General features: G+C 51.1%; 10 protein-coding genes across 10 annotated transcripts; 4 read left to right on the forward strand and 6 right to left on the reverse strand.

Moving 5' to 3' along the window:
• Window positions 1-367: 367 nt before the first annotated feature.
• On the reverse strand, window positions 368-1,232 carry M421DRAFT_68100 (uncharacterized protein; the record flags this gene model as incomplete). Its single annotated transcript, XM_033596482.1, has 2 exons — window positions 368-457; window positions 504-1,232. 2 exons carry the CDS (start codon window positions 1,230-1,232, stop codon window positions 368-370), a joined length of 819 nt encoding a protein of 272 aa, XP_033446476.1.
• Window positions 1,233-2,070: 838 nt separating this feature from the next.
• M421DRAFT_397029 (uncharacterized protein) lies at window positions 2,071-2,741 on the forward strand (the record flags this gene model as incomplete). Its single annotated transcript, XM_033590126.1, has 2 exons — window positions 2,071-2,078; window positions 2,139-2,741. The coding sequence occupies 2 exons, from the start codon at window positions 2,071-2,073 to the stop codon at window positions 2,662-2,664; spliced, it is 534 nt and encodes a 177-aa protein (XP_033446477.1). The 3' UTR covers window positions 2,665-2,741.
• Window positions 2,742-2,818: 77 nt separating this feature from the next.
• Window positions 2,819-4,348, reverse strand: M421DRAFT_7160 (GPI-anchored wall transfer protein 1; the record flags this gene model as incomplete). The annotated part of the gene is made up of 2 exons (XM_033596802.1): window positions 2,819-4,195; window positions 4,250-4,348. 2 exons carry the CDS (start codon window positions 4,346-4,348, stop codon window positions 2,819-2,821), a joined length of 1,476 nt encoding a protein of 491 aa, XP_033446478.1.
• A 903-nt stretch (window positions 4,349-5,251) lies between these two features.
• Window positions 5,252-8,157, forward strand: M421DRAFT_94085 (uncharacterized protein; the record flags this gene model as incomplete). The annotated part of the gene is made up of 4 exons (XM_033598170.1): window positions 5,252-5,608; window positions 5,658-6,992; window positions 7,043-7,876; window positions 7,933-8,157. 4 exons carry the CDS (start codon window positions 5,252-5,254, stop codon window positions 8,155-8,157), a joined length of 2,751 nt encoding a protein of 916 aa, XP_033446479.1.
• A 144-nt stretch (window positions 8,158-8,301) lies between these two features.
• Window positions 8,302-9,329, reverse strand: M421DRAFT_422905 (putative mitochondrial intermembrane space translocase subunit Tim10). Its single transcript, XM_033593309.1, has 2 exons — window positions 9,116-9,329; window positions 8,302-8,947 (listed from the first exon to the last, which is right to left on the reverse strand). The coding sequence occupies exons 1-2, from the start codon at window positions 9,211-9,213 to the stop codon at window positions 8,767-8,769; spliced, it is 279 nt and encodes a 92-aa protein (XP_033446480.1). The 5' UTR covers window positions 9,214-9,329; the 3' UTR covers window positions 8,302-8,766.
• Window positions 9,330-10,665: 1,336 nt separating this feature from the next.
• Window positions 10,666-12,958, reverse strand: M421DRAFT_94087 (HET-domain-containing protein; the record flags this gene model as incomplete). Its single annotated transcript, XM_033598171.1, has 2 exons — window positions 10,666-12,473; window positions 12,598-12,958. The coding sequence occupies 2 exons, from the start codon at window positions 12,956-12,958 to the stop codon at window positions 10,666-10,668; spliced, it is 2,169 nt and encodes a 722-aa protein (XP_033446481.1).
• Window positions 12,959-14,406: 1,448 nt separating this feature from the next.
• On the forward strand, window positions 14,407-16,635 carry M421DRAFT_220347 (uncharacterized protein). The gene is made up of 3 exons (XM_033588304.1): window positions 14,407-15,072; window positions 15,131-15,344; window positions 15,396-16,635. The coding sequence occupies exons 1-3, from the start codon at window positions 14,742-14,744 to the stop codon at window positions 16,423-16,425; spliced, it is 1,575 nt and encodes a 524-aa protein (XP_033446482.1). The 5' UTR covers window positions 14,407-14,741; the 3' UTR covers window positions 16,426-16,635.
• Window positions 16,636-17,997: 1,362 nt separating this feature from the next.
• Window positions 17,998-19,014, forward strand: M421DRAFT_94089 (uncharacterized protein; the record flags this gene model as incomplete). The annotated part of the gene is made up of 1 exon (XM_033598172.1): window positions 17,998-19,014. The coding sequence occupies one exon, from the start codon at window positions 17,998-18,000 to the stop codon at window positions 19,012-19,014; it is 1,017 nt and encodes a 338-aa protein (XP_033446483.1).
• A 1,290-nt stretch (window positions 19,015-20,304) lies between these two features.
• Window positions 20,305-21,081, reverse strand: M421DRAFT_7166 (uncharacterized protein; the record flags this gene model as incomplete). The annotated part of the gene is made up of 1 exon (XM_033596811.1): window positions 20,305-21,081. One exon carries the CDS (start codon window positions 21,079-21,081, stop codon window positions 20,305-20,307), a length of 777 nt encoding a protein of 258 aa, XP_033446484.1.
• Window positions 21,082-22,404: 1,323 nt separating this feature from the next.
• On the reverse strand, window positions 22,405-24,901 carry M421DRAFT_422911 (uncharacterized protein). Its single transcript, XM_033593310.1, has 2 exons — window positions 24,694-24,901; window positions 22,405-24,643 (listed from the first exon to the last, which is right to left on the reverse strand). The coding sequence occupies exons 1-2, from the start codon at window positions 24,871-24,873 to the stop codon at window positions 22,856-22,858; spliced, it is 1,968 nt and encodes a 655-aa protein (XP_033446485.1). The 5' UTR covers window positions 24,874-24,901; the 3' UTR covers window positions 22,405-22,855.
• Between the last annotated feature and the right edge of the window lie 2,048 nt (window positions 24,902-26,949).

Here is a 26,949-nt window from a genome sequence, read left to right on the forward strand (position 1 = left end):
GCAATTGTAGTTCTTTGGGTGGCACAGCGAACCACAAGTAGCATCTTCGGAGACTATGACGTCAGAGCATTGAAAAATATGGTCCTAAGTAAGTTTGTATCGGCTACTGAGTGCTACCTGGAAGATGTGCGTCCATAGCGTTTATGAGTAACCAATTGCTCTGCCCAAGTCAGTTTCAAGGCCTGTGCATTCCGAACAAAAGAACTTACAGTCGAGCTGATTCGAAGATCTTGTGCTACTTCCAGCCCTGTCTGCTGTGTAATGACGGCTACTGTGTCCGGGAGTCTGCGATGAATGCTGGCCGAGGCTGGGCGTGGTCTACCTGCACTGTGTCGCCAGGAGGAACATAAGAATTTCTGCCTTCGTTTTACCCATCCCAACGCTGTGCCTCTTTGTTGTAGCCGATGAGCTTCAAGTCGATGTTGAGTGTATTCAGCATCAGGTCCATCGTAAATGACTATCACAGTTAGTGAAAGGCAGAATGGTACAACTGGCGGACTCACATCATCGTCCGCAGCCTTGGGGGCGTTGTCTTCCTCCTCGTCCTTGCCCTGCTCGTCTATCATCTCCGCATACCTATCGTACGCCTCATCGTCGACCTCTCCGTTCTCCTTAGCTTCTTCCATTCTCTCCCTCTCAGCCTCTCTCTCTTCGAGGTCCCACTTCATTGTGCGCTCCTTTGCCTCCTTTTCACGCTCTTTCCAGGCGCCCACACCACCCATCCTGTTCACGCGGTCTCGTGTGCTGCCGAACAGCTCTTCAGCTGCGGCACGGCTTGCCGTCCGCCATCTGTCGATCAGAACTTGTAGATCATCGTCCTTCGTTGAAGTAGCGAGGGCTTCGGCTTGTGTGAGGATCTGGATCTCGTTGCGCAGCTGCATGAGCTCGCGGGTGAGGGATGGTTTCGACGGCGTTTTCCTTGGAGCAAGCCTTGAGGGCGTGTTTAAGCTCGTTCGTGCGGCAAGTGGTTCGTTGTAGCGTGGCCGCGAGGGTGCAGGTGTTGTTGCGGCTGCTTTTGGTGGTGCAGGCGCGCTCGCTGGCGTGTTAACTGCTCTAATCGACGTCGTGTACGAGGTAGAGCATGCAGCCGTGCTGAAATCAGGAGGGTCAGAGGACGGCGGATCAGAGCCAATGTTGGGCCTGATCGGTGTGCGGAAGGGTGACTTGAACGGCCTCTTCAGCGTGTTCGTAGCGTCGTTCAGCCTGCGACGCTTGACTTGTGGCGTCGACATTCTTGCTTGCGCAGCGGCATTAAGGGTGATGGAGTTTCAGATTCAAAGGGACGAAGCTGCGTGGGTGAGGATGGGTGTTTGTTGCTAACGCCAGGCTGTTGTGAAGAAGGAAGGCGCACCTGCTCCGCACACACGAACGCGCTGTCACGTGCAGTCAGCTTGAGATGCGGTCATCTTGATATAGCTAGCCGAACGAGAAGTATTTGTGTCTGAGCCATCGCTGGGGCGCTTTAATTACTAGCACCAGAGCCATTCTAAAAGCCCGCACGACGAGAATCGACTCTCAAGACTTAGGACTGGTCTATCGAGAATCAGCCCTTGTTTTGAGGAAATTGCAAGCTCGTTAACCAATCCGAGCTCAGCCCCCAGCAAGCCCAGTCTTTGCTCGCAAAAGTCTTATACCACCCCTAGAATCCAACGTATATTATCGAATACTGCAATCAATCCATCTTTCCTCTTTTATACAGAGGTTGGATCTACCAGGAGCGCCTACTTTCTCGTCGGGTAGTGCACTTCTCAAACAAGGAGGTTTGGTGAAAATGTGGCGTGACACAATCTTGCCAATGCACGTCAACTTTCCAAACAGGACGTACTTGGAAGCCAACCTTCAAAATGATTCCATGACGGCCATGTCCTCGCCAGAACCAGAAGGTTATGAGTGGGTCTGGAACTGGGACGTCAAATCGATTTCGAGCAGGATAATCTCAGAGTATTCTGGTATGCAACTGACGAAGGTAGAGGATCTGTTACCAGCCATCCGAGGCTGTGCGAGGCAGATGGAAGAAGGCTTCGGGGATGTGTGGATGTTTGGCTTGTGAAAGACATTCTTCTGGCAGGCATGCTGTGGTATGTCGATACAAGAAAGCTACCGCGCACGCGACTGCCTCGGCTATGACATATTCCCAGCTGGCCGTGGGCCTCGACAGGAACCCATGTAGCTTACAGCCGAAATTACACGCCTGCTTGGAGCTTGAAGCTCCGCGTTGCAGCCGAGTATGCCCGCGTAAGATCTAGCTCCTCCATCGAAGGCCAGCCAATTCGCTGCTTGATGTTATTTGGCTCAGCTGTCCACGTATGGCTCCAAATATGGTGGAATGAGTCTTCTGCCACGGAAGAATACGACATACTGGTAGACCGCCAATACGTCACGAACGCTACTTCTGAGATGGTGACGTGGCCGAAGCGTCAGTTCCGGCTAGGCTTCCGAATCCAGTCTGACGTACGCATCGAAAGTGTGAGAACTTTTGAAGTTCGACGGTCCAGATGGCCGAGCTACAGTGGCCCCCAGCGGGATCGAACACGCGACTTGATCGATCCATTGTTGTTTGGTAATATGGCAGGAATGTCCCGATCTCGAAACCGGGAGCGACGTCGAGCCCGATCTAGCAGAGGGGCGGAGACTCATCAACGATTCCGCCTGATATTCAGCTGATAGCGGAAATCTCATCTGAACGATGGAGGTGGCGTAACAAGAGAGGAACGAGAGACAGGGAAAGAAGTGATAGAGCCAATAATCGACTGGGGCCTGGTAAGTCGGAGAACCTTCCTCCTTGAATGAGGTAGGTCGCTCGAGCCGACACGTTACTTTAAAACTTGATAGAAACGTTGAACGCATCAAGGCCTACAGCTAGCGAGGCAACAACGCCTATATACGCTATAAGTACCGCCATTGACTGCAAAACGCCCATGTGGAGAGTGGGCGTTGTCATGTTGACAAGCCCTGTGAGGAGATTTGCAACTAGGAAGACCGCGAGGCCGTTACGATTGAAGGCATACAATACGGTACTTGTGGCGTCCCGAGTCCTTTGGACCTCTTCTTCTTTGCTAGTCGCCTTGTAAAGGCTGGGAACGAGAACAGTCTCGATAGCGCAGACGATTGTGATTTGGTAACTGTTGAAAGATGACACCCAGAGAAAGTAGGGAAGGTTGGCGAGGCGTCGAGAGACGGAGAGACCGAGACCGTAGTAGCTAGTCGAGAAGTAGAAGAGAGCTGTCCACATAGCAGAGGTCAGAGCAAGTCGTCCAAGCGTGGTTTGACGCAGCTTTGTGGTGATTGATGCATCTTTGGACAGTGGCTGCTGTCTGGGGAGAGCAGTCGATCCAAGGGACTGGCCAGCGAGGAAGATGGCGAGGTATCCAATGAAGGAAAAGATGCCTTCGCGGTTTTTGGACAGCAAATCGGTGCGTGGAGCAACCAGGATAAAGGCTCCCAGCGACGTAGTGTCGAGAGCCAGCTCATAGAGTCCCGCAAGGGCACAGGAGAGAACAGCGTAGGAAGGTACCAGATCGAAAGCGTTTTGCAGCAGAGCTGCAAAAGGAGGCAGGAAGCCGAGAGTGAAGAAGAAGTTCCAGTGCACTCCGTACTCTGAGACATGCTCGGCATAGTCAAGACCTTTGACCGAGATGAATCGAATCGTGCCCAAGACGAGCAGCGGTACGGCGTGCCGGAAAGATGTGATCAGACGCTTGGAAAGTGGCGGTCTTCTGCCAGAAGCCTCTTTCAAGGCGGCTCGAGCAGAGACGACGCCAGCTGTGAACACGAATGATCCCACGCCCATATCCATCAAAGATGTACCCCAGTTCTCGACCTTCGCAAAGCGTCGTGGAAAGACTGGGAAGTCTACAGCGAGTATAGCAATGCATGTCATGACCATCATTGCGCCTCTGTAGTGTGTGATAAAAGGCTTGACTGGCAGAGCATCGAGCTTTGTTTCAGCAGGCTTGTCCTTTTTCGGCGGTCGTGGCGCGTCTCGCTTGATAGTCGCTGGCTGCTCGAGAACAAGCAAACAAATTGCTGGTAGCAGTAAGAGGAGGTTCAAGGCCCATGGCGACGAAGAGTAGACGGTCGTTGCGCAGAGCGTGGCGGCGCAGTTGAGGAGGAAGTCGACAAAGCAGGCGGCGGGCGTGTATGGAACAAACAGTCGAAGTCGTTGCTGTATTACAGACCACAGCAAAATACTCAACTAAGATTTCGTCAGTCGTATCCTCTAAAGCGAATTGTAGGATGTGTACGGTACAGGCATTGCGAGGGAGACGCTGTTCACATCGGCGACTGAGCTTCCGGTATGGCCAGTCACCCACGCCTCCTTCATTTCTTTGTATGTCTTCACCGCCATATTTCCTGTCTCGTCGACACCGATCGCGCGTTGTGACGTTGGAATTGTTCGCGCGGAACTCGACGCGTTGAGTGGCTTGAAGTTCGAATTGTGGCCCAAGCTCCGCGTCATTGCTTCCCCTCTCGTCTCCTTCTCTTGACCACAGAATCGTCTCATCTTTGTGAACTTGTACATCCATTGATTCAAGCAAACAATTGTCCAGAACCATTCAGACAATGAGAATGACTTGCACGCGGCAAGACGGGTCAAGTCTGCGGAACGTCGGCCGCGATCGAAACCTCGGCGTCTCGAGCATCCTTGAAGAGCCAGACGGCCATGTGTCTCTTCTGAAAATTGCAAGAGCTAGTCAAAGGCATACGGCACCGTTGTATGCACGCAAGGATGAGTGGTTGGGATGCAAAGGTCACTCTCGTAGATCTACCGCGCAATTTGCATGCAGAGTACAAACATGGCACCAAGTAACTTCTTTTGTAGACGTCTTTGAGAAATGACTTAGTCAGTCTCTCCTATGTACTTGATACGCAGAATGAGGTAGGTAGTAAGGAAGCGATTGCTCACCTAGGCAGCTCTTGCTTGAGTAACGCAGTAACATCACGGCCACCCGTGCCTTTGCATGACGTTTTCCCACCCCACAACCCCGGACTGAGACTCTTAGCACGGCATGCAACTGTACTCATATTGCTAACTTTTGTTGTTGCTTGCATTTGATGGCCCCGCCAAGCTCTGACACTCGCATTCACTGTCACTGTCACCGTCACCGTCACCGTCAAACGCGAAGACGCGCAGCCCCACACCGCGTCGCCGCCAACAACCAATATCACCCGGCTGGATTTACCTTCTCTGCTTCATTCAATCTCACGATCCCACAATACCACCTCATCGTAGTGGCCAGCAAGCTTCACGATGTCGATACCTCTGGTCGACATCGACGCCAACCCAAGGCAGCCAGGCTTTAAACCGTCCAAGATGAGCTCAAAAATCCCCAGTCCGTCCAAATTTCAGCGCACTGGCAGTACATGTCGTCGCAACCCCTTCTCTGTTGGCCCAACTGGCTCGCCTTGCTGCACTGCGACGCCCACGGACACTAAAGTTGTAATCTCGCCAACGCCCACTTCTAAGCTCCCGCGCAATCAGACGCCAACACAGAGTACCTTCTCGAAAAGCTACACGTATGGCAGTAGACCTACAATACCACGCACAAGCCTGCCAAGATCCCGCAATTTGCAGAAGCCAGCTGCTATTACCGTGCCTCTGAGCTCGGTTTGTCCGCCCCTTCGAAGACAAAACCATCACAGCTGACTTGCAACAGGGTTCGATCAGGACCACTCCACCACTGCGCTGCAACAAGCCACTACCTAGTCCGCCCATTGTACAGTTTGTTAACCCAGAAAGTCCGCCAAAAGCCCCACGCACGCTTGTCGATGCTGAGGCCGGTACTCCCACGGAGGACGTGTGGCCAGTGCTCCAGCCCGAGAACATACCGCCATCAAGGTCACCTGCTCTCTCGACAGATGGTAACTTGCCACAGCGAAGCGTGTCTGAGGGCTCAGCTCTGCGACGCAACGGTACCCCTGTGTCCAAGAGCCGCATTACTACACCCTTAGTCAACAACCGTACACCATTCCACACCCGCGAGTTGTCGGCTGAAGAAGAGCAGTTTAATCCCCAGCGGCCCAGGCATATGCCGGTGCCCCGCGTTTTTAGTCCTGCAAACCCATATGCGAAGTCGTTTCACGCATTCTCCACCGATGCCAACATGGCAATCGACAGCCCCATTGCTCACAAACAGCAAGCGTTACCTGCCGTAGCAATTCCACCACGCATCAGCTCTAAGCGTAACTCCTTGCCCTCACCAGATACAGCAGTGGACGAATTGCTCACACCACCATCTGCTTCAGTTCGTCCCGCGCAGCCAGGATGTACCAAGTGGCCAATACTTGCCGCGGCTGAGGAGTCTGCGAAACCCCGAGTGACTGAAGAGGCGTGCGAGAATAAGCAGTGCCTCAATTCTGAGCCTGAAGACAACGGGCTCGTATGTTTTGACGGTGCAGATACAACAAAGTCAAAGTACGGCTCGATCGATAGCGTCTCCACTTGGAGCTTCGCTGCAGAATCGTCCCTCGATAATGAAGCTGAAATCGACTATGAAGGCGCTGTTTGCGTTAAGCGCCTTGCATGGCACTCTTCCAGCCTCGAATCTGGGCCAACCTTGAGGATATCTGCAGATGCAGATACAGTCATCCTGGGTCGAGACGACTCTATTCCTGCGGTTCCCGCACTATCGGAGCACATGCTGCAATCACAGGAGTATTTTTCAGGCTCCTTACCTGGACGAGCCCCCAAGCTGGTCTGTGTCAACACGGATGTCTCCGCTGATTCGCGTACATCGACTTCCTGTTCGACAGAAACGGAAACAATTGGACGCAAGTCTGTTCAAATCACGCCCATCAGGTCCATGCAACCGCCTCGCAAGTCTAGTACGGGAGACCTGTCCGCAAAATTCCCTTCACTGGGCACAGCAGCATCAAGGGAGATCGGGATAGTAAAAAAATCCTCGACGATGTCCACGGTGGACTGGTCAGTCATGCAGCCAGAGTCGAGCACGTCACCTCCCACATTGGAAATGCGTCCAAGAAACGACTATGTAGGTCGCGTAGAAGGACCTGACCTCCTCGAAGCTAACGTGTCGTATAGGGGGCCGGGAACTACTCAACAACGCTGCAAGACGGAGCTCGACAGAATGCTATGCAGGTGCCGGGTACGGACGCAGCTACTCCACCGTCGATAATCCGCGAACGTCTGCCGATGACTTGGATGACATCGAAGTCTGGCACTTTCACCCTGAAAAAGTCGGAGGCTACAGGTAGTAAGGCCAGTCCATCACTTCGATCGACCAAATTGGTCAACAATCGAGTGTCTACTATCTCGACCCACTCGCCTAGCTCCACTTCTTCCGATCTGGCACACTCAGGTCTATCACGAGCTAGTGCTCGCCAGATGGCTCCGTCTCGACTGGAAGTCTCAGAGTCGGTACCACAAGATGTCAACTCGATTTTCCGCGACGGTTTTAGCAAGGAAACTCGTATTGACGAGCAAGCTGCAGCGGGAAAGACTCCGAAGATTAGGGCAAAGCACAGCTTCCAAAATATCTTTGGCAGACGTAAGACTACGCAACAGCTGGCCAAGAACCAGGGCTCTAAGCGCTCTTCTGTCACTGGCAATGCCCTAGCCCAGCGCATTAGAAACTCAAAGAACTTCTCCAAAATTAGCTTGGCGAGACCGCCTGCGGCTAAGACCGGGTCCAAAGAAAACTCTGGAGATTGTCCGGACAGCGTTGGGGTACTGAGCACAGAGCAAGATCCTCGGGCCGCATTACCTGCTCTCGAGTATGCCCTCGAGGCTACCTCGGCCGAGACTGCGCCTACTGCCCAGCGTGATACTGCAAAAGTAATTGACAACATCCTTGAACGCGTCACTTCGATGAAGAAAGACTCTCCAGATATCTTGCGTGGTCTCGAAATCGCGGAGGTACACCCCCCTTTTCAAACCCTCCCAGTACCGCGAACTCTACTGACAATTGGTAGGCTGTCCTTCATGCTGTCGCATGCTCCATGGAAGCAAATTTGAGCGCTGAACTAGCCAGGAAGCACGCTCGCGATGCAGAGCTGAATGCTGAGCGTGCGGGTGTCGAATTGAAGCGTCTGGAACAGCTGTGCGAGCCAGACTTCGACGACGATACAATGCAGGCGATCAGACAGCTCATTATGGCGGCTGGTATTGTCTCGCCCAACACCGCAGCCGAAGATTGAGGCATGTCTCTCAGGCTAAGCTTCGACAAGCCTCTTTACAGCGTGACATGCGCTGACGACCTTAGTGTTAAATGGCAGCTTGGGCTTGGCCCTGCATCCAACTAACCTAGTGGCTTATTATCACGGACGAACTTACGCCGCTTGCAATGTACGATTGATTTGTTTGGGAAGATTTGGCTTGTCCTTGTTAGCATTGCTGGGCTGGGCGAACCACTAAAAGTTGACTCGACTTGCTCCGATGGCTTCTGATTGCGCTTTGGCGTATTGCAGGCCTCGAATCGTCCCAAGTTCTGCGCACCGATATCTGTCTGCTTGAGCCGAGTGTTGAAGCACATTCTTGCAGTGGAACCATCCCTGCCCAACGAACCCAATGCCATGTAAATCATTCCATTCCATGCTATCCAACCCAATGACCCATATGATAAACATATTATACAAGCCCATATCGGCCGTGACCAATGTCGTAGTGAAGCGCGCCGAATCGAGGAGAGTATAGATCCCTTGCGGTTACGCGGTGTCCGCCAATTCTCGTTATCCCATCTCAGCGTCCGTCATCTTATCCGCCTTTGCCATACCGGGTTCTCCGTCTCGAAGTGTCATTCTGGCATTTTACATACCACCGCGGAATCCCTGCCCGCCTTGGGCCTCGCCCTGCATCTTCTCGCTGACCTTGACGTTGACCTCGAAGAACTTGGATACGCAGCGGTCGAGGCAGACGGACTCCCCCTTGTTCAGATCGGCTTCGCGGTACGATGTGTCGATACATTTTGCGGAGCAGGACTTTAGGAGACTATACAGTCCATCGTTAGCTGATGTCTTTGGTAGTGCAGCGAACGAAGTATGGGCAGCGGCAACGGTGTGCTGTACTCGTGAAGGCCATTGCCTTGTTGCTGAGATGGTAGGCACGAGCACATAATTGAGAGAAGCGAGTTTATTAAGAGCGCAGAGGAAAGCATACCGGCTGTACATATCAGAAACCATGTCGATTTCAGCCTCTGCTGTTGCGATCTTCTGCTCGGACGAGAGCTGGGGGCGGCCACCGAAGAGGAAAGACATCTTGTATCGTGTGTAAGGATCAAATGTAGAAGGTGTAGTTTGGGGAAGGTGACGGTGTTGATCGGAGAGGTCGTGTGAGGATTTCGTGTTATTACTGCTTCCGCGATCGTTCTGGGTGATGATGCCGCAGTCCGGGGTTCAAAAAGTTGGAGAAGCTTAGGGTACATACGGGCACGTGCGCAGCATCCGGCAACATGCGTGAACTGCGGGCACATTCATACACATGCCAATGCATATTTCAGATACTGATAATTTGATTGAGAAGAGCGTAACATGAAGCTGCTATTCGCTACATTGTGAAGCGTCGACCCAGAAGATATGCAGTGAAATGATCTCAGCAAGAATTGGCAGATCAGAGATTGGCCTTTGAGCAGCTTTACATGGACTTGCATTACGCCTGAAAGGATCATTGGAAGTTTCAGGTAAGGACCTTGCCCTGACCAGATTGTCATTGGGTGAACCAATCTTCGACCTCCGTCCGCAGCAGGTATTGTAAGGCACTTAGTAGTTGGCTTCACCAAGTACTTGACCTTCGCAAGGAACTTGACCTTTGCTGGTTGCCAGATTTTGAGACGCCCCTCCACCACGCAAAAGACAACTTTTGTGCAATATCCCGAAGTTTTTTTTTAATCGCTGCAGTGTATGACACACCCTTAGGATTGTGTGAAAATCAGAGCTCTCTGTGGGTTGTTGCGCGCAGCTCACGTGAGTATTGCCAGGCGGGCAAAAGGCAGGTCAACGACCAGATAGAATCAACTACTGGGTGTCTTACAGTACTGAAGGGCTGGCTCAAGGCTAGCGCGCTCATCTTGCGCAATCCTTCGATCGCATTAGTGTCGCGTGTGGCCACTGACTTAGGCCTTGACGGACATAGCCTGCTGTTAAGCGAAGCGTATTCTAATTCCAGCTCAGCTGATGGTCGGCGAACGACGTTCGAACCTTGATAAGTGATCGTAACGCGGAGTCCTGCGTTAGCACAAGGCAAAGAGTGACATGCTCCTTCATCTCCGTCTCAGATAACTGGCGGGCTGGAGTTCTACCTTGGCGTTGAAATGTAACAAGTCCAGGCCGAACCTGCCTCCACGTTCATGTACGCCTAGTCACTGGTGTACCTGAGCATGGAATATTCCGTAGGTAACGGTACTCTTGGCTTAACGGGATGAAGCTTGTGTGCACCTATTGCGGGAAGCAAACCTAAACATGGTGCATATAGACTTTCAGATTATGTGTGTCGGTAGCTGTCATGCAAACTGCTCCCCTCAGAAATCAACCAATGATGACTTCGCCATCTCCAAGATTTTATTTATCCAAGAAACCAGCCATAAGACCTAGGTACTCAAACAAATCGTACGCTGGCGTAAAAGGGTATCGAGAGTCGTAACATGCGCGTGCTGGTCTCGCTGTTGCAACTATGCTTTTTCGAAATGCAAGAACCTCGATCATAAGATCCGTCTAAACGACAGTGAAGCGCTGTAGTGGATGATTGTCGAGTTGAGACATATCCTGGACGTCGGGGAACCAATGGTCGAAGAGTACTTCAGCATCTTCGCTCATCTCCTCATCACTGTCCTCCTTTAAGCACTCGTAACATTCGAGTCGACCAACGCGGCGGTATACATCGCTACTGTTGGAGCGTTGCAACACCAGACCAATGATGGAGGATCGATATGACATGCTGACCAACACGCATATGAGCTTCTCGCCGTTGCGTAATGAGTCATCCCCTCGGGGTAAGATGATGTCCGGTGCGAAATCGACGACAATGCCATTCCTTGAAAGTTGATACGAAGGGTTACTTGCTGATCCTGTGGAAGTGAACGTGACTTCCGTCGCCATGGCTGCTGACAGCTCGATAGTCTTCCCTGCCAACGGAGACCAACTCGCAACATCTTCGTCCGATGATGCGAATGATACTCTGCATGCAAGATCCATAGCCGACGTAGTGTCGAAGAAGATAGGAGAGCCTTCGACTGATGCCCAAGACCAGCTTGGGGCAATACGGCCAGCGAGAGGTTTCGATCGCCTGCACCTAGTGCTGTCGTTTGGATACCAAAGCAGCCCCATTGTGCTAAACGTCCATTGACCTGCTACGTAGCCAGAGTGGAGAGCAGGTGACAGTTGGTTTGCGATGTTCGCTACCGCCAGCAGCCTGTCAGAATCATAGGTAAGATGCCGGGCTGTGAACTCCGTGATGACATAACTCCAGAGCTGGAGCGCCTCTTCTCGCTTCTGAGAAATGTTTTTCGCTCCGTTGGTCAGGGTCGTAGAGGCAAACTGGGAGGTGACGCTCTCGATGCCGTTCATCTGGTCGCCACGTCCGTCAAATGAGGGGCGCCTGTCTGTCTCAGCAATGATGCGCGCAAGTTCCTGCTTGATCGAATCGGTGGCTCTAGAGTCGAGAGCTGGATCTGCGATTCGTCCACACTCGCAATGATATCCTTCCCTGCATTCCAGGATCATTTCGCTTTTTGTGAAATGTAGTATTCGGCGTGAGAGCAGACGCTCTATGAATGCCCAGGCTCGTTTCAGTAATGGTGTATCTTGGTTGGCATCATCCGAAATGTTGAAAGGTAGTTCCCAGTCATTCATGTGGGCTCTTTCGTCGAATGGTGCCTTGAAACTGTAGTGATTCGGTTGTTCTCTGACGTATATCTTAAAAGCAGAACCCTTATTGTCGGTTGCTTGGAGCTTGAAGGGTTGTATTTGAGCAGGGAATAGTGGATATTTGCTGCTGTCGATCGCAGAGGTCGCTGCAATAGTCAAGAAGGCGTTGCCGAAGATTTGATCCATAGTCATCGATTCTTCAAGCTTAGAGGCGGCGTCATCCTGAACGAGACACAAAGCATCGATCCAGAGGTATTTGAAGCCTAGTGCTCTCGTTAGCACGATTGCTTCCTGTAAAGCCCGTGGTAACGTCGTCCATAGGATGCCTTTCTTGTGGGACTGTAGTGTCTGTGTTGTCGTCTTAGGCAGAGCCTTGGCCACGCCCCATATATGACTAAACGCAATGTATTCCCCGTATTCGTATCTATTCTCTGCACTGTTGAAGTCGGAGTCGTGCAGACGAACGCTCTTCTTGTCGTCTCCTAGCACGTCCAGGATTCTCCGTGGCAGGGTAGTGGACTTCGGTTGTCGACACTTCGAGTGGCTTGAGAGGCAAGTCTTCAACAGATCCTGTATCGTTGCAAGACCTGTATCCTGCAGTGGCTGACTCGAGATCTGACAACCTCGCCCAATCGCAGAAAAGGAGGATTGACCGTCTGCTCGCCGTCAGCCACTACATTTCTTACTAAGCCTGATGTACGAATGATCGGCGCGCCGTCGGACATGTTGGCAATCACCCCAACGGGCTCGCAATGCCCTCTGGCTGGAGCGAAAACGTACCTCCATCTGTGAAGAACTCCAGCTTCAGATTCGGCCAGCCTGTGTGTCCGTGCTCGTCTTCTTCCTGAACGTCATCGTCACGTGAGTCGTGCCACCATGCTTCGACTGAGAGGTGGTCTTGCGGCGCTTTGTACGATTGAGCGGTGATGTGGATGACGTTCTCCTTCACGTCTCTGAAGCGATCGTGGTGCAGCAGAATGCCCTGAAGGAGTAGGGCGCATGCGCGACAATTGGCGGCGCTTGCACGAAGATCCGGTAATGAAGAGTCGATCCACTTCAGCGCGCCGGCCTCGGTTTCTTGAACACCACCAACAGCTTTCAGATGCTTTTGCAAGCCTTTGCAGGTCACGCAAACCATCATCGCGAGTTTGACAAAACAAAGTTGTACTGTCAATGTACGGGGAAGTCTGTGGAGGGGTAATGGGTTGTTTGGTGCAGCAAGGGCGCGGGGTATCTGGAGTTATGTGCGCATGCGTTTGTCTGCGACATGTATTAATATTTCATCCTGCCCTGCCTTGAGCCCCTTATTAGCCACATGTCACAAGCAGAGATATGAACGCGTCCCGAGAATGGCACTTTAGACGGTAAGGAACCATCCAGACCCACTGAGCCTGCAGGAAGTGCCAGCCCCCTCCACTAACCTTCCCATACTGACGCCAACGGAACGCCCTCCTGCACTCATGTCTGTCCCGTGTTGTGGAGCTGTGTCTTGGCTTCTCGGTCTCTAGCAAGTTCTGCATCACTGAACTTTGACCGCACACAGGCTTGGAAAGCGAGAAAAGCAAGCACCTGGCGGGTTCTTCCTCTAATACCAGGCTACCTAATCGACGATTCCGGGAACCAAGACGTGCATCATGAATTCCAACGCATGCCGACGCGCGTTTGACATTTCTGCAGTGAGCCTGGCCCAGGAAAAATCAATCGAACTTCGCATTGAATCCACGAGCGCTTGAGGCACTCTCTGTTTGTCTATCTAAGCCGGGGATGATCCCAGCCTTCCAGGATCTGACGAGCATTCTACCAGCTGCGCACAATCGTACAGTGTACTACTTATCCGCATGTTCTCTTGGTTCCAGGTTCAGCTCGTTCTAATATCCGGGCGCAAAACGCGTGGTTTTGGGGAAATATCGAATCGAATAAATTGATTCCTTCGGACATGTGTGGGGAGCCATGGTGTTTCGCACGCAGCCTTGTGGCTGGATCACCAGGACACAGACAACCAGATGTAATCAAGTAAAGCGCGCTTAGGATTGTAGAACATTCCAATTGGTCGAACGAGATCCAATTTGATGTTGATCTCGTACCATTTCCGACTCAGAGCTCTCACGAGGCACCCCAGACCCAGCCACAGGGTCCGACTTGCCGTATTCCGAATGCTATGTGTCGTTTTAAATGGCTATTATGGGTAGTCCAGATTGATCAAGTCAGGCTTGTCAACAGCACATTATTGGCTCATCTCAAACAAGCGTGTAGCTGCAATATCCAAAAGACCTATTCCACCCGAGTGCTTACTATGGCGATGAGAAACCATCGCAGTTGAGCTACTTGGATAACAGCACCCTGTCATGCGCAGTGCGATGACTTGCATATGTATAGTTTGTCAACCCCTATGATAGCTACTTAAGTGTACTTGTCTTTAGATGTCAGTTGGACCATCAGCCATCTTCAATGCAGCGGCTGCGCAATGACCGCATATTTCAGCGGTATTCAGCCATAAGCAGCTTGCCAAGATAGTCAGGTTTGACGAGCTTACAAATAACCTTCTGCCTTAATGGCGTAACTTCCTCGTTGAACGATGGAAGGAGGCACAAGAGTCACTCGTGTGCTGATGAAGGCAGTTGGAATACTCATGACGTCATCATAGTTTCTCGGACCGCTGCACATCTTCATGTCGTCATTTGGCACTGGGGCGCATGACGGCTCTTGGGCCTTCAACGGCCAACCATTAAAAAAGACCAGAGAACATTCATATGATGTCTAGCACATTCAGAACAGCTGTATAAGGTTTCCGTGTAGATGCAGAAGGTGAGAATACCGGCGCACGCGAGTCAGTCTAGCGTCGTTGCTATCTTATCGCTGCATACATACCCCTCAGCCAGAAAGGAAATCCGTCTCCAACCAAGGCTCACCCGCAAAGACGCACGATGACCCAGATAATAGATTCGCTGCGGCAACAGATAGCGTCGCATGAAGCATCGTTGCGAGATCTAAGACAGCAGTTGGCAGAAGCCGAACACAACCAGCAGCAACAAGAGAAGGTTCTGCGGCAGAAACCGAAGCTCTCCAATGACCCTCTGGACCATGACATGAACTTTGGTGTGCCAGATGACTTTCGATCAGAAATTTTTGCGATATTGGACCAAGAACTTCCAGCAGTAAGCGATATCACAACTGATGCTGGGAGATGGCCGCTCGAACCGAACGAGTACAAGCGCTATGGGCGGCAGCTCATAATGCCTGAGATCGGGCTGCAGGGTCAGTTTGCATTTGTAGACTGCAGCGATGGGACCTTTGCTAATCTTTTAGAAAATAGGGCAGCTCAAGTTGCGGAAAGCTAAAATACTGCTCGTGGGTATGGGCGGCCTCGGGTGTCCAGCTGCCGCCTACCTAGCAGGAGCGGGAGTCGGCACTCTCGGTCTCATAGACGGCGATGTCGTCGAGGAATCCAATCTACATCGTCAAATCCTCCACTCAACGGCAAGGATAGGGATGACCAAAGTCGAAAGTGCCATGGTTGCTCTGAGCTCGTCAGTACTTGCTTCATATTTTGCGAGTTCGGGACACTAATACACACCCAGACTCAATCCAAACGTTAAGCTTGTGCCTCACAAGTCCATCCTCACTTCAGATATTGCCCTTTCAGTTTTCAAGGACTACGATATGATTCTCGACTGCACAGACAACCCAGCATCACGCTACCTTATCTCAGATAGCTGCGTCATGCTTGGTAAGACGCTTATTTCAGCATCAGCATTGCGTATCGACGGTCAGCTTATGGTTCTGAACAATCCACCCTTACCCGCAGGCGACGCAAAAGGGGGACCTTGCTATCGATGCGTCTTTCCCAAGCCGCCGCCTCCAGCATCGGTTGTGTCTTGCGGAGATGGCGGCATCCTTGGACCTGTTGTAGGCGTCATGGGTGTTCTACAAGCTGTGGAAGCAATCAAAGTTTTGACTCAGAAGCCTGATACGACCAATCCAGCAACGATGGAGCCGCCGAGCCTATTGCTGTTCTCAGCATACTCCAGTCCCATGTTCAGATTGATCCGCTTACGCGCCAGGAAACCAAAGTGTGCAGCATGCTCAGCACAATCGACAATCACACCTGAAGCACTGAACTCAGGCAGCTTAGACTACGTGCAATTCTGCGGAAGCATCAAACCCATCGACGTACTGAGCCCACAAGAGCGTATCTCGGCTGAGAACTACGCGAAGCTGCGATCAGGGGTGAACCCATTTACGGGGACTGTATCGAGCAGAGAAAACCACATCCTAGTTGATACTAGGGACAGTGTTCAATTTGAACTCTGCCATATTGAAGGGAGCCGCAACGTGCCATTCCTTACTGTCTCTATGACTCGCACCAACACCAGCGATAGCAACTTCGACTCAATGGAGATTGAAGAGCCGCTTTGGGTACAAGGTCTGAGGCGCCAACCCGAGAAGCCAATCTTCGTGGTGTGCCGACTAGGAAACGATTCCCAATTAACGGTCAAGAAGATGAAAGACTTGGGCCTCGACAATGGCGGGAAAAGGTTCATTGGAGATATACGAGGCGGGCTCCGAGCATGGAAAGAAACTGTTGACCACGATTTTCCTGAGTACTGATGCCAGAGAACGGCTCGTTGCTAAGGTTGAATCACCCTTGCAATGGCAGAAGGATGCTAAGTCGCCCACAGGCAAGATACGAAGTCCCTTTCAAACAATTTGTCTGCCAAGATTGTACTTTGGGACGTCAATATCAAAAGTCAAAGCTAAGGGACTGCTTACAAGCTTTTTTTGGCGAACGACGCAACTTAGCGACAACTCCGACCTTTATCAGTCACACAGATGAAGTTGAGCGATCGGCATATTTGAGCGCAATGAACCGAAAAGGATCATTCCTTATGCTCTCACCTTTAAAGGAAACAACATCCAGCATCACTGTGGTAGACTCGTGTGAAGGTCGTTGCTCGATGTCGTATTGGGGTCCAAACGCTTAACAAACGCTAAGCGCGGACATGACGTCGCTAGCTGTCACTTTGATCTCATGATTTGACAGCGCTTTTGAAGGCCCCATAGAAAATAAACGACGCGACAGGCTTTTCAGGGAAGAACGAGCTCGGAAAGACCGTTTCGCAGCGGAAATAATTAACGGCTTTGAAACCATGGCTTGTCTTAGCCATAATCTCTTCTTGCAATGCGGCTCTCAAAAGCTCGATATCACCCGTGTTGTTGCTCGGCATGGCAATAGTGGCGCGAGGAGAGATTGGACTGCTCATCGTTGAGATCGGGTACAACAACACCTCTTATGTATCATCTGATGGGTTCACCACAACGGTTTGGGCTACTCTTACGCGGCCGGACCAGTACTGAGAGAGCGACCAGCATGCTAAAATCGCATTGATCATGAGATGGAATGAGTTTATGGTCTAGCGCAACTCGATTCCCATTCGTAAGCTCGCGAAACAGCCTTGTGGGAAGCCCCAGGTATGCACGTCAATCTTCACACATGATATCTTTTTTCCAGGCTGCCTTAGGCGTAGGAGCTGTCAATTATGTGTCTGAAGAAGTAAGGATCTTTCTAACGCGCTGTGGGACCCCAAGCCCGATGAGGAAGAGAAGTTCGAGCTCCGAAGAGACGTCGCGACTGCTTTGGAACATTTCCTCTAAGGGCTGAGAGGTCCACAGAGCGAGAGTATCCAGATCTGTCTGTCCAGCATCGAGCCTCTGAGTTACGTGTTTCGACGACTGAAGGCCTCTCGGAGATCCGTCATATAATGGTTTGACCCTACGGCACAGCGATTTTCTCGAGCTTGACCGGTCAACGGACAAAACGCAATGAGAGTGTTGTGTCGGCATCGCCGCGGTGTCGCGCATAACCGCCATTTGGGAGCTCGAGGTGAGTCGAGGCTCAGATCAAGATGCTGATACGATCAACAACAAGCTTTCCGGGAGAAGAGTCAGAGAATTCTAAGGATCCCATGGCGTAACTCCAGATCTTGTCGAATCTGCACGACCGATGTGGCCTTCAAAGGAATCTCGGCCAATCAAACCCCGGTCTGGACTTGAACAGCGCCAGCAGGCATGCGCAGGTGGTCCGATCCTACCAATTCAACCTCACTTCAAAATCCAGCGTTGTGCAGCTCGCTATCGTCTTCGTCGCTCAGCTTCGCGACAAAGACGACAAACAAAGAAACAATGGATCATGATCTTGCGCCTGATACAGTCATTCTCTCGGCCATCTTTCCCAATGCCCAACCGGTTAAGGTCACTATCCTCGCACAAACAATCGACACTTGCACATTCAGAGCCCAATTCGAGACCAATGACTGGCCTATGGATTTATTAGTGCACGCGGAGGTCTTCGATGACGAGCCCATCCTTGAGGTGGTCACGGCTATATGTAGTACAGCAAACCATCAGTTCCCTGGACTGGTACCAGAGATGTACAAATGCGACAAGGCGATGACAGCTGACGGAAGAGATTTCGAGTACACAGTATCCAGGTTTCTCACAGGGACTGTGACTCTGGAATCGGTCTGGCCATCACTGAAGCCAGAGCAGAAAGAGTCGTTGGTCGATGCAGTTGTCGTGACTGTCAAGCAAGTCCATCAAATGAGACGCACGGATCCTGTTGTCAAAGAACTCCTTGCTGGAACACCATTCATTCATTCAGAAGGAAGTGTTTGCATCGGCTCGCCCCGCTGCGGTTACTCGAAAGACCTCCGCGAGTTCCTCAGGCATCTCGTTGAGCGCAACCGACTCCGGCGTTCAGCTGCATGCGACATTGTTGAAACCGCAGACGGCGTGCTGATCCGCTCATCCCTCCCGGAAGTAGGCCAACTCCTCAAAAATGAAGATATCAATAGTCTGGACGATGACATTGTGCTCTCATATAATGATATTAAGCCTCACAGTATTTCTGTACACGCCACCACCCTAACAGATGGCAGCACAGCGTACGAGCTCGTTGGTATAATCCACAGCAACCAAGCTGGCTTCTTCCCATTCGCTTTCGAGGCCGCGCAAGAAGACCTTCTCGGGAACGAGAATCTGTTCCTAGATTGGTACGTGCTCTTCAAACAGAAGACGAGGGATATGATCCCCGCAGGTGGAGCGAGTGAAAGGTTGATCACTGCTGTACAGATCATCACGAAGAGCAAGTGTATACAACAGAAAACTAGTGTTATGGCGGAATTTAGGAGGATATGGTAAGAGAAGGAGGAATTAGATTTGAGTGAGGATGCTCTGACGGGGTGGGAGCGGAGACAAATAGTGGGTAAGGGGAGGACACCGTGTGTATTTTCACTTGAGGAGAATTCCAGGTCGTATGCGATGGTTGCGCAGGACTGCCAATGACAAGTCGAATAAATCTGTACACACAACGTTTAAATTGAAAAGTCTGCGAAGCTGTCGAGCTCACGAAGCTGTTGAGCAATAATGATGATATAGCGTAGGTAAACCGATGTAAGCCAACAGAGGGCCGTATCGTCGAAGTCGCAATTGTTCTGCTGACAGTCTTTGTAACATATTGCTCGTAGGTGCGACATCCGGATCGATTTTGGCCGTGTAGGTCAAATGGCAAACGGAGACTACGCGTGCTCAGCGATGTCGATTTGGAGGAATGTATGAATGATGCGCGAGCTGTCAGCTTGCCCTGCCAGAATAGCTCTAGGAGGGGACCAATCGTCCCCTGCGAAGAAATTTGGTGCCGGACTTCCACCCTTGGTCCTATGATTGCCAAAAGTAGGCAGAGTTTTCTCGTCGATGACAATCTCGCGCACCTCGAAGCCTGTGATCCTAGATCTTATGTTCACGTGCATGGGAGAGAATCAGTCGGAGGTTTGAGATATGATGGGCAATGGTTCTGATGGGTGTTTTTAGACAGAACGAGATGTTTCGGGCGTAAAAGTAACTCGCAGACTCGTGGTACACTTTTCAACAGTTCCGAAGCCGGCTCAGCCCAAGTGCTTTTTGTCAGTGTACAAGGTCGCCCTCTGTCCCCCACTCGAAGTTTGCGCGTTTCCAGATTGCGATTGCGTCTTCGCTTGAGAGCGAGTGTCAGAAGAAGTCAGTAAATGTTCCGACCCCAAGCACCCTGCTTTAGCACCAGCAACCTGAATCCTCTTCCGCATCACTCATGTGGACATAATTGAAAGGTTGCAAATATACCACGAGCCATGTATTCGATCATTTCTACATGAGCGTGTCTTCTCTAACATCAGGTCCGATGAGCAGTGACTCCATCGTGATGTCTACTAGTCTGTGCGTGCTGCGAGCGCACCATGTCCGAGGCACATAAGCCGTCTTCCCTACCACCCCTCCTCCATGCTCCAATACCAGCAGCAACAAAAGTGCGTCTTACAAAAAGAGCGTCAGGAAACACAAATACAAACCGTAAAGCGGGCCATCATAATATTCACAGAAAGAATTAAAAATCGAAAAACGGAGAATGGTCGTAACAGTTGTGGGGTCGTTGTACTTGTAGTCATCGAGGTCGTTGACTTAGTTGCGGATAATGACACCGTTGCGACGGGTCTGCTTCTGCTCGTAGACGTACTCGTCCTCGGAGCTGCACTCGTCCGACTCATCGGAGAACGAGCAGCGGGCACCTCCGCAGTCGAGCTTCACGCGGTCGCCCTTGCGTGTGATTCCGTAGCGCTCGCATGTGCAGCATGAGCTACCAGAGCTGACACTGGATGGAGAGGAGCTGTCGGAAGAGCGCGAAGAGGTGAGCGAGGGAACGTCGGAGTCAGCGTCAGAGTCGGAGTCATCCTCGGAGTCGGAGTTGATGTCCTGGCGGGCAAAGTGGCGGTTGAGCTGCTCGAGGGTGGTCTGGTTGTACTGGGTGTTGATGACCTGGCGAGTCTGGCCGGGACGCTGGGGCTTGGGGGCGACGATGCGGCTGGGGGAAACACCACGGCCCTTGGGGATGTTCTGAGAAGCGCGGCGGGAGTCGCGGGAGGACTTGACCGAAGCGGCGGCGGCCTTAGACGGAATGTCGATGATGTTCAGCTTGCGGCCGGTGGTGGGCTCGGTGGTGTGGTCCTTGGCGGGGTCGTGGGAGACGTGGTATCCGTCGATGATGTAGTAGTACCAGTAGCGCTGGCCCTGCTTGAGAGTGGCACCCTGGAACTTGAAGCAGCCAACCCAACCACCGGTCTTCTTGGGGTCCTTGGAAAGGGGAAGCTGGCCCTGGTAGCCGTCCCAGGAACCAAGAAGGTGGACGGTCTTGCAGTTGGCGGAAGTGCGGAGAGTGAAGTTAAGCTGGATGGCGGCCATTGTAATTGAGATTTCGATCTTAAACTTTCGGTAGTAGTTGAATTATGATGACTGATGAGTCGTGTTGCGTCCTGGCTAAGCTAATGGATAAACGTCGAAGTGATTGCTGATGAAGCGGTAGAAAGATCGTTGACGAAAGTCGATTATGCGAGAGTGTCGAGTTTGTTTGGTGTTGTGTATCGAGCAAGTAGAGCTGAAGATTACGTTTTGAGAGGTGTAGACCAGCTACGAGAGTTTGGTAATAGTGAATAAAGATTGAATTAAGGTGGCACCAGGCCGAGAAACAAAAAAAGTTAGAAAGAGGATGGAGAAACGAACACAACAGCTCTGAGAAGTTTACACGCTTGCTGAAGAGAAAAGGTCAGAGTGAGGGCCCAAGGCCAACATATATAGAATCCAACATCGCACAGCACTTCGCCAGAGAGGACTAGGATTGGCGTAAGCGGGACTCGCTTTGCGAGGGGCCAGCCGAAGTGACAGCACTAACGGAGAGACTGATTGCTTGTGCAGCCTACGCACGCCATGTTCGCAGGGAGCAGGCTAGATGCGCAGTCTATCGAATGTGTGTTGAGCGCTTGACGGAGGATCTCGAGTGGTGAGAGGTCAGCTTCGTGGTACCCGGCGCGAGGCTTCTAGCTCATCACTCGTCAGAGTGAGCGGGGAATATCCATCTCGCGCGCACAGACACAGCGTGAAAACACGAAGCCTATCACATCAAAGTACGGGTATAGCCATGTGATATCCGCTCCTCCCCGTGCAGCGAGGGCTCCATCACGCTGCATCGACAAACCTGCAGTGAAGGGAAGGCCGAAGACAGATGCAGGTGTATTAACCTCGTCCCTGCAACCTTGCAGCCATGTACCTTGTCGTGTTGGTAGCATTTAGCAGCCATTTCCTCGTCGCCCAGCCTCCAAATTCCTCACCAGCCAATAAGGCGCTGTGACTGTGCTGCCCTCGATCACAAAATATCCCGAAGTAGGACGTCGGCGGCTATTAAACTTAGAGGCTTTCAAGTGGAACCAACCACCATCGTCGTTGTGCGCGTCCAACTGCATCGCAAATAAGTTGGCTACACGACGTCTGCCATGTGGAGATAGGCTTGGTGATGAGCAGTGCTGCATTGGCGCAGTGCACGCGAGGTGCTCAACGACAGGAGAAAATATGCGACTGAAAGGTGGAGGCATGGCGCTTGACAAGAACGAGGCTGCCTTTTGCGACGTCAAACGGGTTTGTGGAAGAGTTGCAGAAGCTAGAGGACATGGTCGTAGTACGGGAATGATGTAGTCATCATGTACCGTGACCCTGAGGGCACAAGAAAGCGTTACACGTGTGGACGCGCGATGTCGTGTTGCGTGCGTTATTGTGAGACCTGCTGCTAATCAAAGAACAGGCGCTGCAACATGGAGTACTTGAACTCCTGTACGCAACCTCCTTCGACGTCGAAGTCTCAGACCTGTTCGCACTCGTTTGCACCAAGGACATATCACTGCTGCATCGCAGTATGCAATCAGTCCGCACCGGCCAGAGTGATAATTGCCGTCCCTACGCGCCGACCCACGGCCTCGTTCATGCATCTTCCCTTCTGATCTGCCCAATCAACAAGGATCGACAAAGTATTGGTCACCCGCGCACCAGCCACTCCAATACATTGACATCGCGTCAACAGTTGAGTGCACGATGTGAAAACGTTGATTGAATGCAGCTTCATTATGCGCCCCACCACTAACCTGTCTTCATGACACGCACAAGCACCCGCAAGTCGAGCACCGGCCGATTAGCAACCCAAGAGATTTTCCAGCTCTGCAGGTGTCAGGGTGCTCTTTCTCCTTTTCGGCCGCCCGCCAATACGCAAGGGTTTCGTCGGCGAGCGAGTAGTGCGTCTCTGCTTCTCGTCGTCCGCTTTATCTTCGCCATTCGCCGATCTGAACGACGTGACAGGGCTTGATTGGATTCTGGCGGCGGCTACTTCCGCTTCCACCTGGACTGCCTTGAGCTTGTCGAATATGCTTACTTTGGGGGAGGGCTCTTCCGGATGAGCACGTGAACTTGAATTTCGCTTTCTTGTCTGTTGATGGTGATCAGAGATTGTTATTGTTGACGAGTTGAATGTTGAGGATGGAGACGAAGGAAAAATGACTTTGCTGGCCATGATCGCAATCTGGTCGCAGATATCATTACAACGTACATGGCGTGGTGTGCGCTCATCTTGAGTTATCGGTCTCGATGCTCGGTCCTGGGAGGCTGCCGCCTTTGCTGCAGGGGATGAGTGGCCGGACGTCTCTGCATCGACTAGATCAAGTCCGGGTGTATCTGTGTTCTCGACTTCGACCCCTGATGGCGTGTTAGGGATGGACACTGAGAAGGCAACCTTGCGAGGCGACTTATTGCCCTTCGTCTCTTGCAGTTCCGGCTGTTCAGGGTGCAGCTTGACACTGAACAACTTGTCGCCATTTGTCTGCTCTGGTGCAGGTTCAGCTTCTGGTGTGGGTTGCTCCTGGTCTTCGACTTCTGCCACGTCCTCGTTGAAGACAGAGCTACCGTCCTCCATAGCCTCATCGCCATGCTCTACGACCTCTTCGCGCTCCTCTTCGTACACGTCCTTGACTTCTACTTCGATAATAGAGACATGGTCTGTGTCATCTGCCTCCATATCAGTATCGTAGTCCAGACCCCTGGTAAGCTCGTCAAGGTTGATAGTGCCACCGTTGCCCATGCGCTTCCGCCATGAATCCATGAGCTTGAATGATTCGCTCAATCGCCCCTCCATCTTCTCCCAACCAGCTCGCAATCTGTGAATCTCTTCCTCCCGCGACTCCACTTCATCGACTGAAACGAAATTGGGGTTCGTAAGCAAATTCTTGAGGTTATCAAGAACCGCATCTGTGTCGCTAGCAAGAGCTTCATAGCTGGTAGGCAACGCTTGCATCATGCCTTGTCGTTCCACCTCGTCTTCTTCTCCGACCACTGAAAGTCCATCTGCCTCTTCTTGCGCAATCATCTCAGGCATGCCTTGCAACTCCCTCAGAGTCACAAGCGTGCTCCTGACAAGAGCGATCAGGCTGTCGTTCTCGTCGCTCAGGCTCTGGCTCAATTGCGTCAAGAACTCGGTTGTTTCCTGCTTCAGGCTATAACCAGGACCCTCGAGATCTGGCTCCTCGGCTCGAAGGGTACCTATTGATCCACCATGCCCTGCTACTCCAGGGTTGATTGTGATGCTTGCGCCAACCAACCCTGTTTTGTTTCCGCGTTGCTGAGCAGTCAAGTGGCTCTTCAGCCTCTGTATTTGGATGTCGCGCTTTCGCACGTCATTCGCGCAACTCGTGCGCACCTGGTCCACCGTTGTTTTGAGTCGCAGCATCTCTGCGCGCAGCTTGCGAGCTGATGATTCGGCGGTTCGTAGGGCGGCGCGAGCGGCATGTTCTTGCGACTGAGCGAGGGACAGTTGTCTTGTGAGGTCTGCGTTGCGGGTTTGCAGTTTTTCAAGTGATATCAATTGGCGCGACTGTTCTGAACGTAGATTCCGAACTGTTTCTGCGACAGACTCTCTGTACTCTTGGTCACGCTGTCTACATGTCAGTGTCTGTATGACACGTGAATAGCCGTTCACCATACGTCACGCTTCAGAATCAGATCGTGGACGAGGTTGATAATCTGAGCCATTGTAGCCTCCTTTCCACCCTCTCCGCGCGACGGGTGGGCGAACTCGATGCTCTTTCCATCGCGCAAAAGCCCTCGAGCCAAAAGTAGGTTGTTGATGTATGACGCCGCAGTTTTGAGGTTGTATGATTCCATGCTGGACGTGGTGGGGCGCAAACGTGCGCAATGGCGCTGGTGATGCTTTCATCTGGTGTTTACAAACACGCGGCCGCGGTTGCCGAGAGCACAGGCCACCATGCCCAAAGCGTTCACTCTTAACGTTCACCCTTCCAGTAATGCAAATGTCAATCGCACTCTTGTGCCACGCCGTCTGCGTGGCTACTGGAAGGGCGCGTCCTTGTGCATCTAGCAGGGAACTGTCATCTCTCCTAGCAACGCGCAGCAGCCCTTCACAACGTCTCTTAAACAACCCTAAGCAATCAACGCACTAGGCAACCTGCGTAAGTAGAATAGGTACCTCTATTAAGGAACCTAGACAAGAATGAAGAGGAAGTGATTGTTTAGCATGCACTTAACCTAGCTGCAAGAGGATTTCCCCCTTCGCTGGCTGCTGTAGCTAATATAACGTACATCACGGGTATGCTGGTCACACGGGTACCGTAGTTAGTCAGCACGTGCGCGCCATCACCACCCTAGCAGAAAAACTCGGACAGTTTCTGCTGGCATTACCACCCCGCGCGCATCAACACCACGTCAGTACTCAACTTCAAGCAGCTATAACTCTAACGTAAATTATCACTAAGCCAGCCATATCACTAAACTAGCTACTTTCTCTTAGCACAACTACCTTTTACCCTAATATAACATGCCTTAATAACAATAACTTTAGAATACTACTAGAGAAGGTAGAGTTATCCTTACTATCTAGGCCTTCTATGCTAGCTAATTTCACAGTATCTACAGCGCTGCTAGAGCGTTAAACATACCTTATTAGTAGGTCTCTAATTACCTCTATAATATTACGTTTTAAGTAGATATATTGTAACGGTTGAGAGGAGAAGCAGATCACGTGTTGTTGGCGGTGGTCTGGTGTTACTTCCTCATGTTGTTGAGCACCTCTTACCTTGGCTGCGTTACAAAGACGTCATCAAAACAAACCCCACAGGAAGCCTTAGAGAACATAGATACAACAACAACAACAACACAATACACTCAACATATACATTTGCTCTTCATACCGCAATAGTTATAAGCCTGGATTGCGACTAGTTAGCTCGCTCACTCACAACAACTAATTAGCACCTATAATTAAGATTAATAATTAATTATACTATACAGAGCTGCTAACCTACTAATTAGCACCTATAATTAAGATTACAATTAATTATACTATGTAGAGCAACTTACAATAACTACTAAGTCAGACCCTGCAGTCACCTAAGTGACAGTTATCCTTAATTAAGCTAATAACTAGCATAAGTAGCTGTTTATATAAAAAGATACTGCGTAGAAGAACAAGCTCTAGCAGTACATTAACCCTGCTACAAAGGCAGCAGTCTTGCCTATGTTAATAGCACTAATTAAACCTTAATTAACAGATTATAATAATAATGCTATGTTACTTACTTATCTTACTGCTGCGCAGCAGAAGCTGTACTAATAGGAGTACAAGTAATAGGAGCGCAAGGACATTAAGTTTAGGTGTTAGAAGAAGGCTCTTACTAAGTTTAACTCTAAGATTAGTAAGATAATTACTGCAAAGCACCTTTACTTAATTAAGAGTAAGGACACGCTATATAAGCAGTTAACAACACTTAAGAAGCATCTTGCACCATCTAACGCATCACAACAACGCGATCTAATCACACAATACAAATCTCTCTAGACACCGCTACGCGGCAGGAAGATTAAGGAGTGTCCTAGTCAGCCTTTGCAAGGGCGAACTGCTTGTTTTCCTTCCTAGCTATAGGGCTTGTGTCTATCTAGATCTTAATTAGGACATAGTCCCTTGTAATAGCCTAGTCCCCTCTAGGCTGGCGGAATGGGTATACTCCAACGTCCTTCGTGGGTACCCCCCAAAACTTTGTCAATAATACATAGATTCTAGCGAAATAGGGCTTAAAAGAAAGAGAAAAACTACCTCTATATTTCTGTAGTAGAGGGTTTTGTTATAACTATTAAACTGCACAAGCTAGAGGCTAGAAAAGGTTAAAAAAGGGGGGGTACCTAGCGAGCATACCTATTAATAGGTATACTTTGCTAGGTAGTGTT

Source organism: Didymella exigua (assembly GCF_010094145.1).
Source record: "Didymella exigua CBS 183.55 unplaced genomic scaffold M421scaffold_23, whole genome shotgun sequence".
NCBI classification, from domain to species: Eukaryota; Fungi; Ascomycota; class Dothideomycetes; order Pleosporales; family Didymellaceae; genus Didymella; species Didymella exigua.

Coding starts and splice junctions, on each gene's coding strand:
- M421DRAFT_220347 (XM_033588304.1), top strand. CDS start 14,742: ATGACCCAGATAATAGATTCGCTGCGGCAACAGATAGCGTCGCATGAA. Junction 15,073..15,130: donor GCCTGAGATCGGGCTGCAGG/GTCAGTTTGCAT, acceptor TTTAGAAAATAG/GGCAGCTCAAGTTGCGGAAA. Junction 15,345..15,395: donor GCCATGGTTGCTCTGAGCTC/GTCAGTACTTGC, acceptor ATACACACCCAG/ACTCAATCCAAACGTTAAGC.
- M421DRAFT_422911 (XM_033593310.1), bottom strand. CDS start 24,873: ATGGAATCATACAACCTCAAAACTGCGGCGTCATACATCAACAACCTA. Junction 24,644..24,693: donor ATCTGATTCTGAAGCGTGAC/GTATGGTGAACG, acceptor ACATGTAGACAG/CGTGACCAAGAGTACAGAGA.
- M421DRAFT_422905 (XM_033593309.1), bottom strand. CDS start 9,213: ATGTCTTTCCTCTTCGGTGGCCGCCCCCAGCTCTCGTCCGAGCAGAAG. Junction 8,948..9,115: donor GTTTCTGATATGTACAGCCG/GTATGCTTTCCT, acceptor TGGACTGTATAG/TCTCCTAAAGTCCTGCTCCG.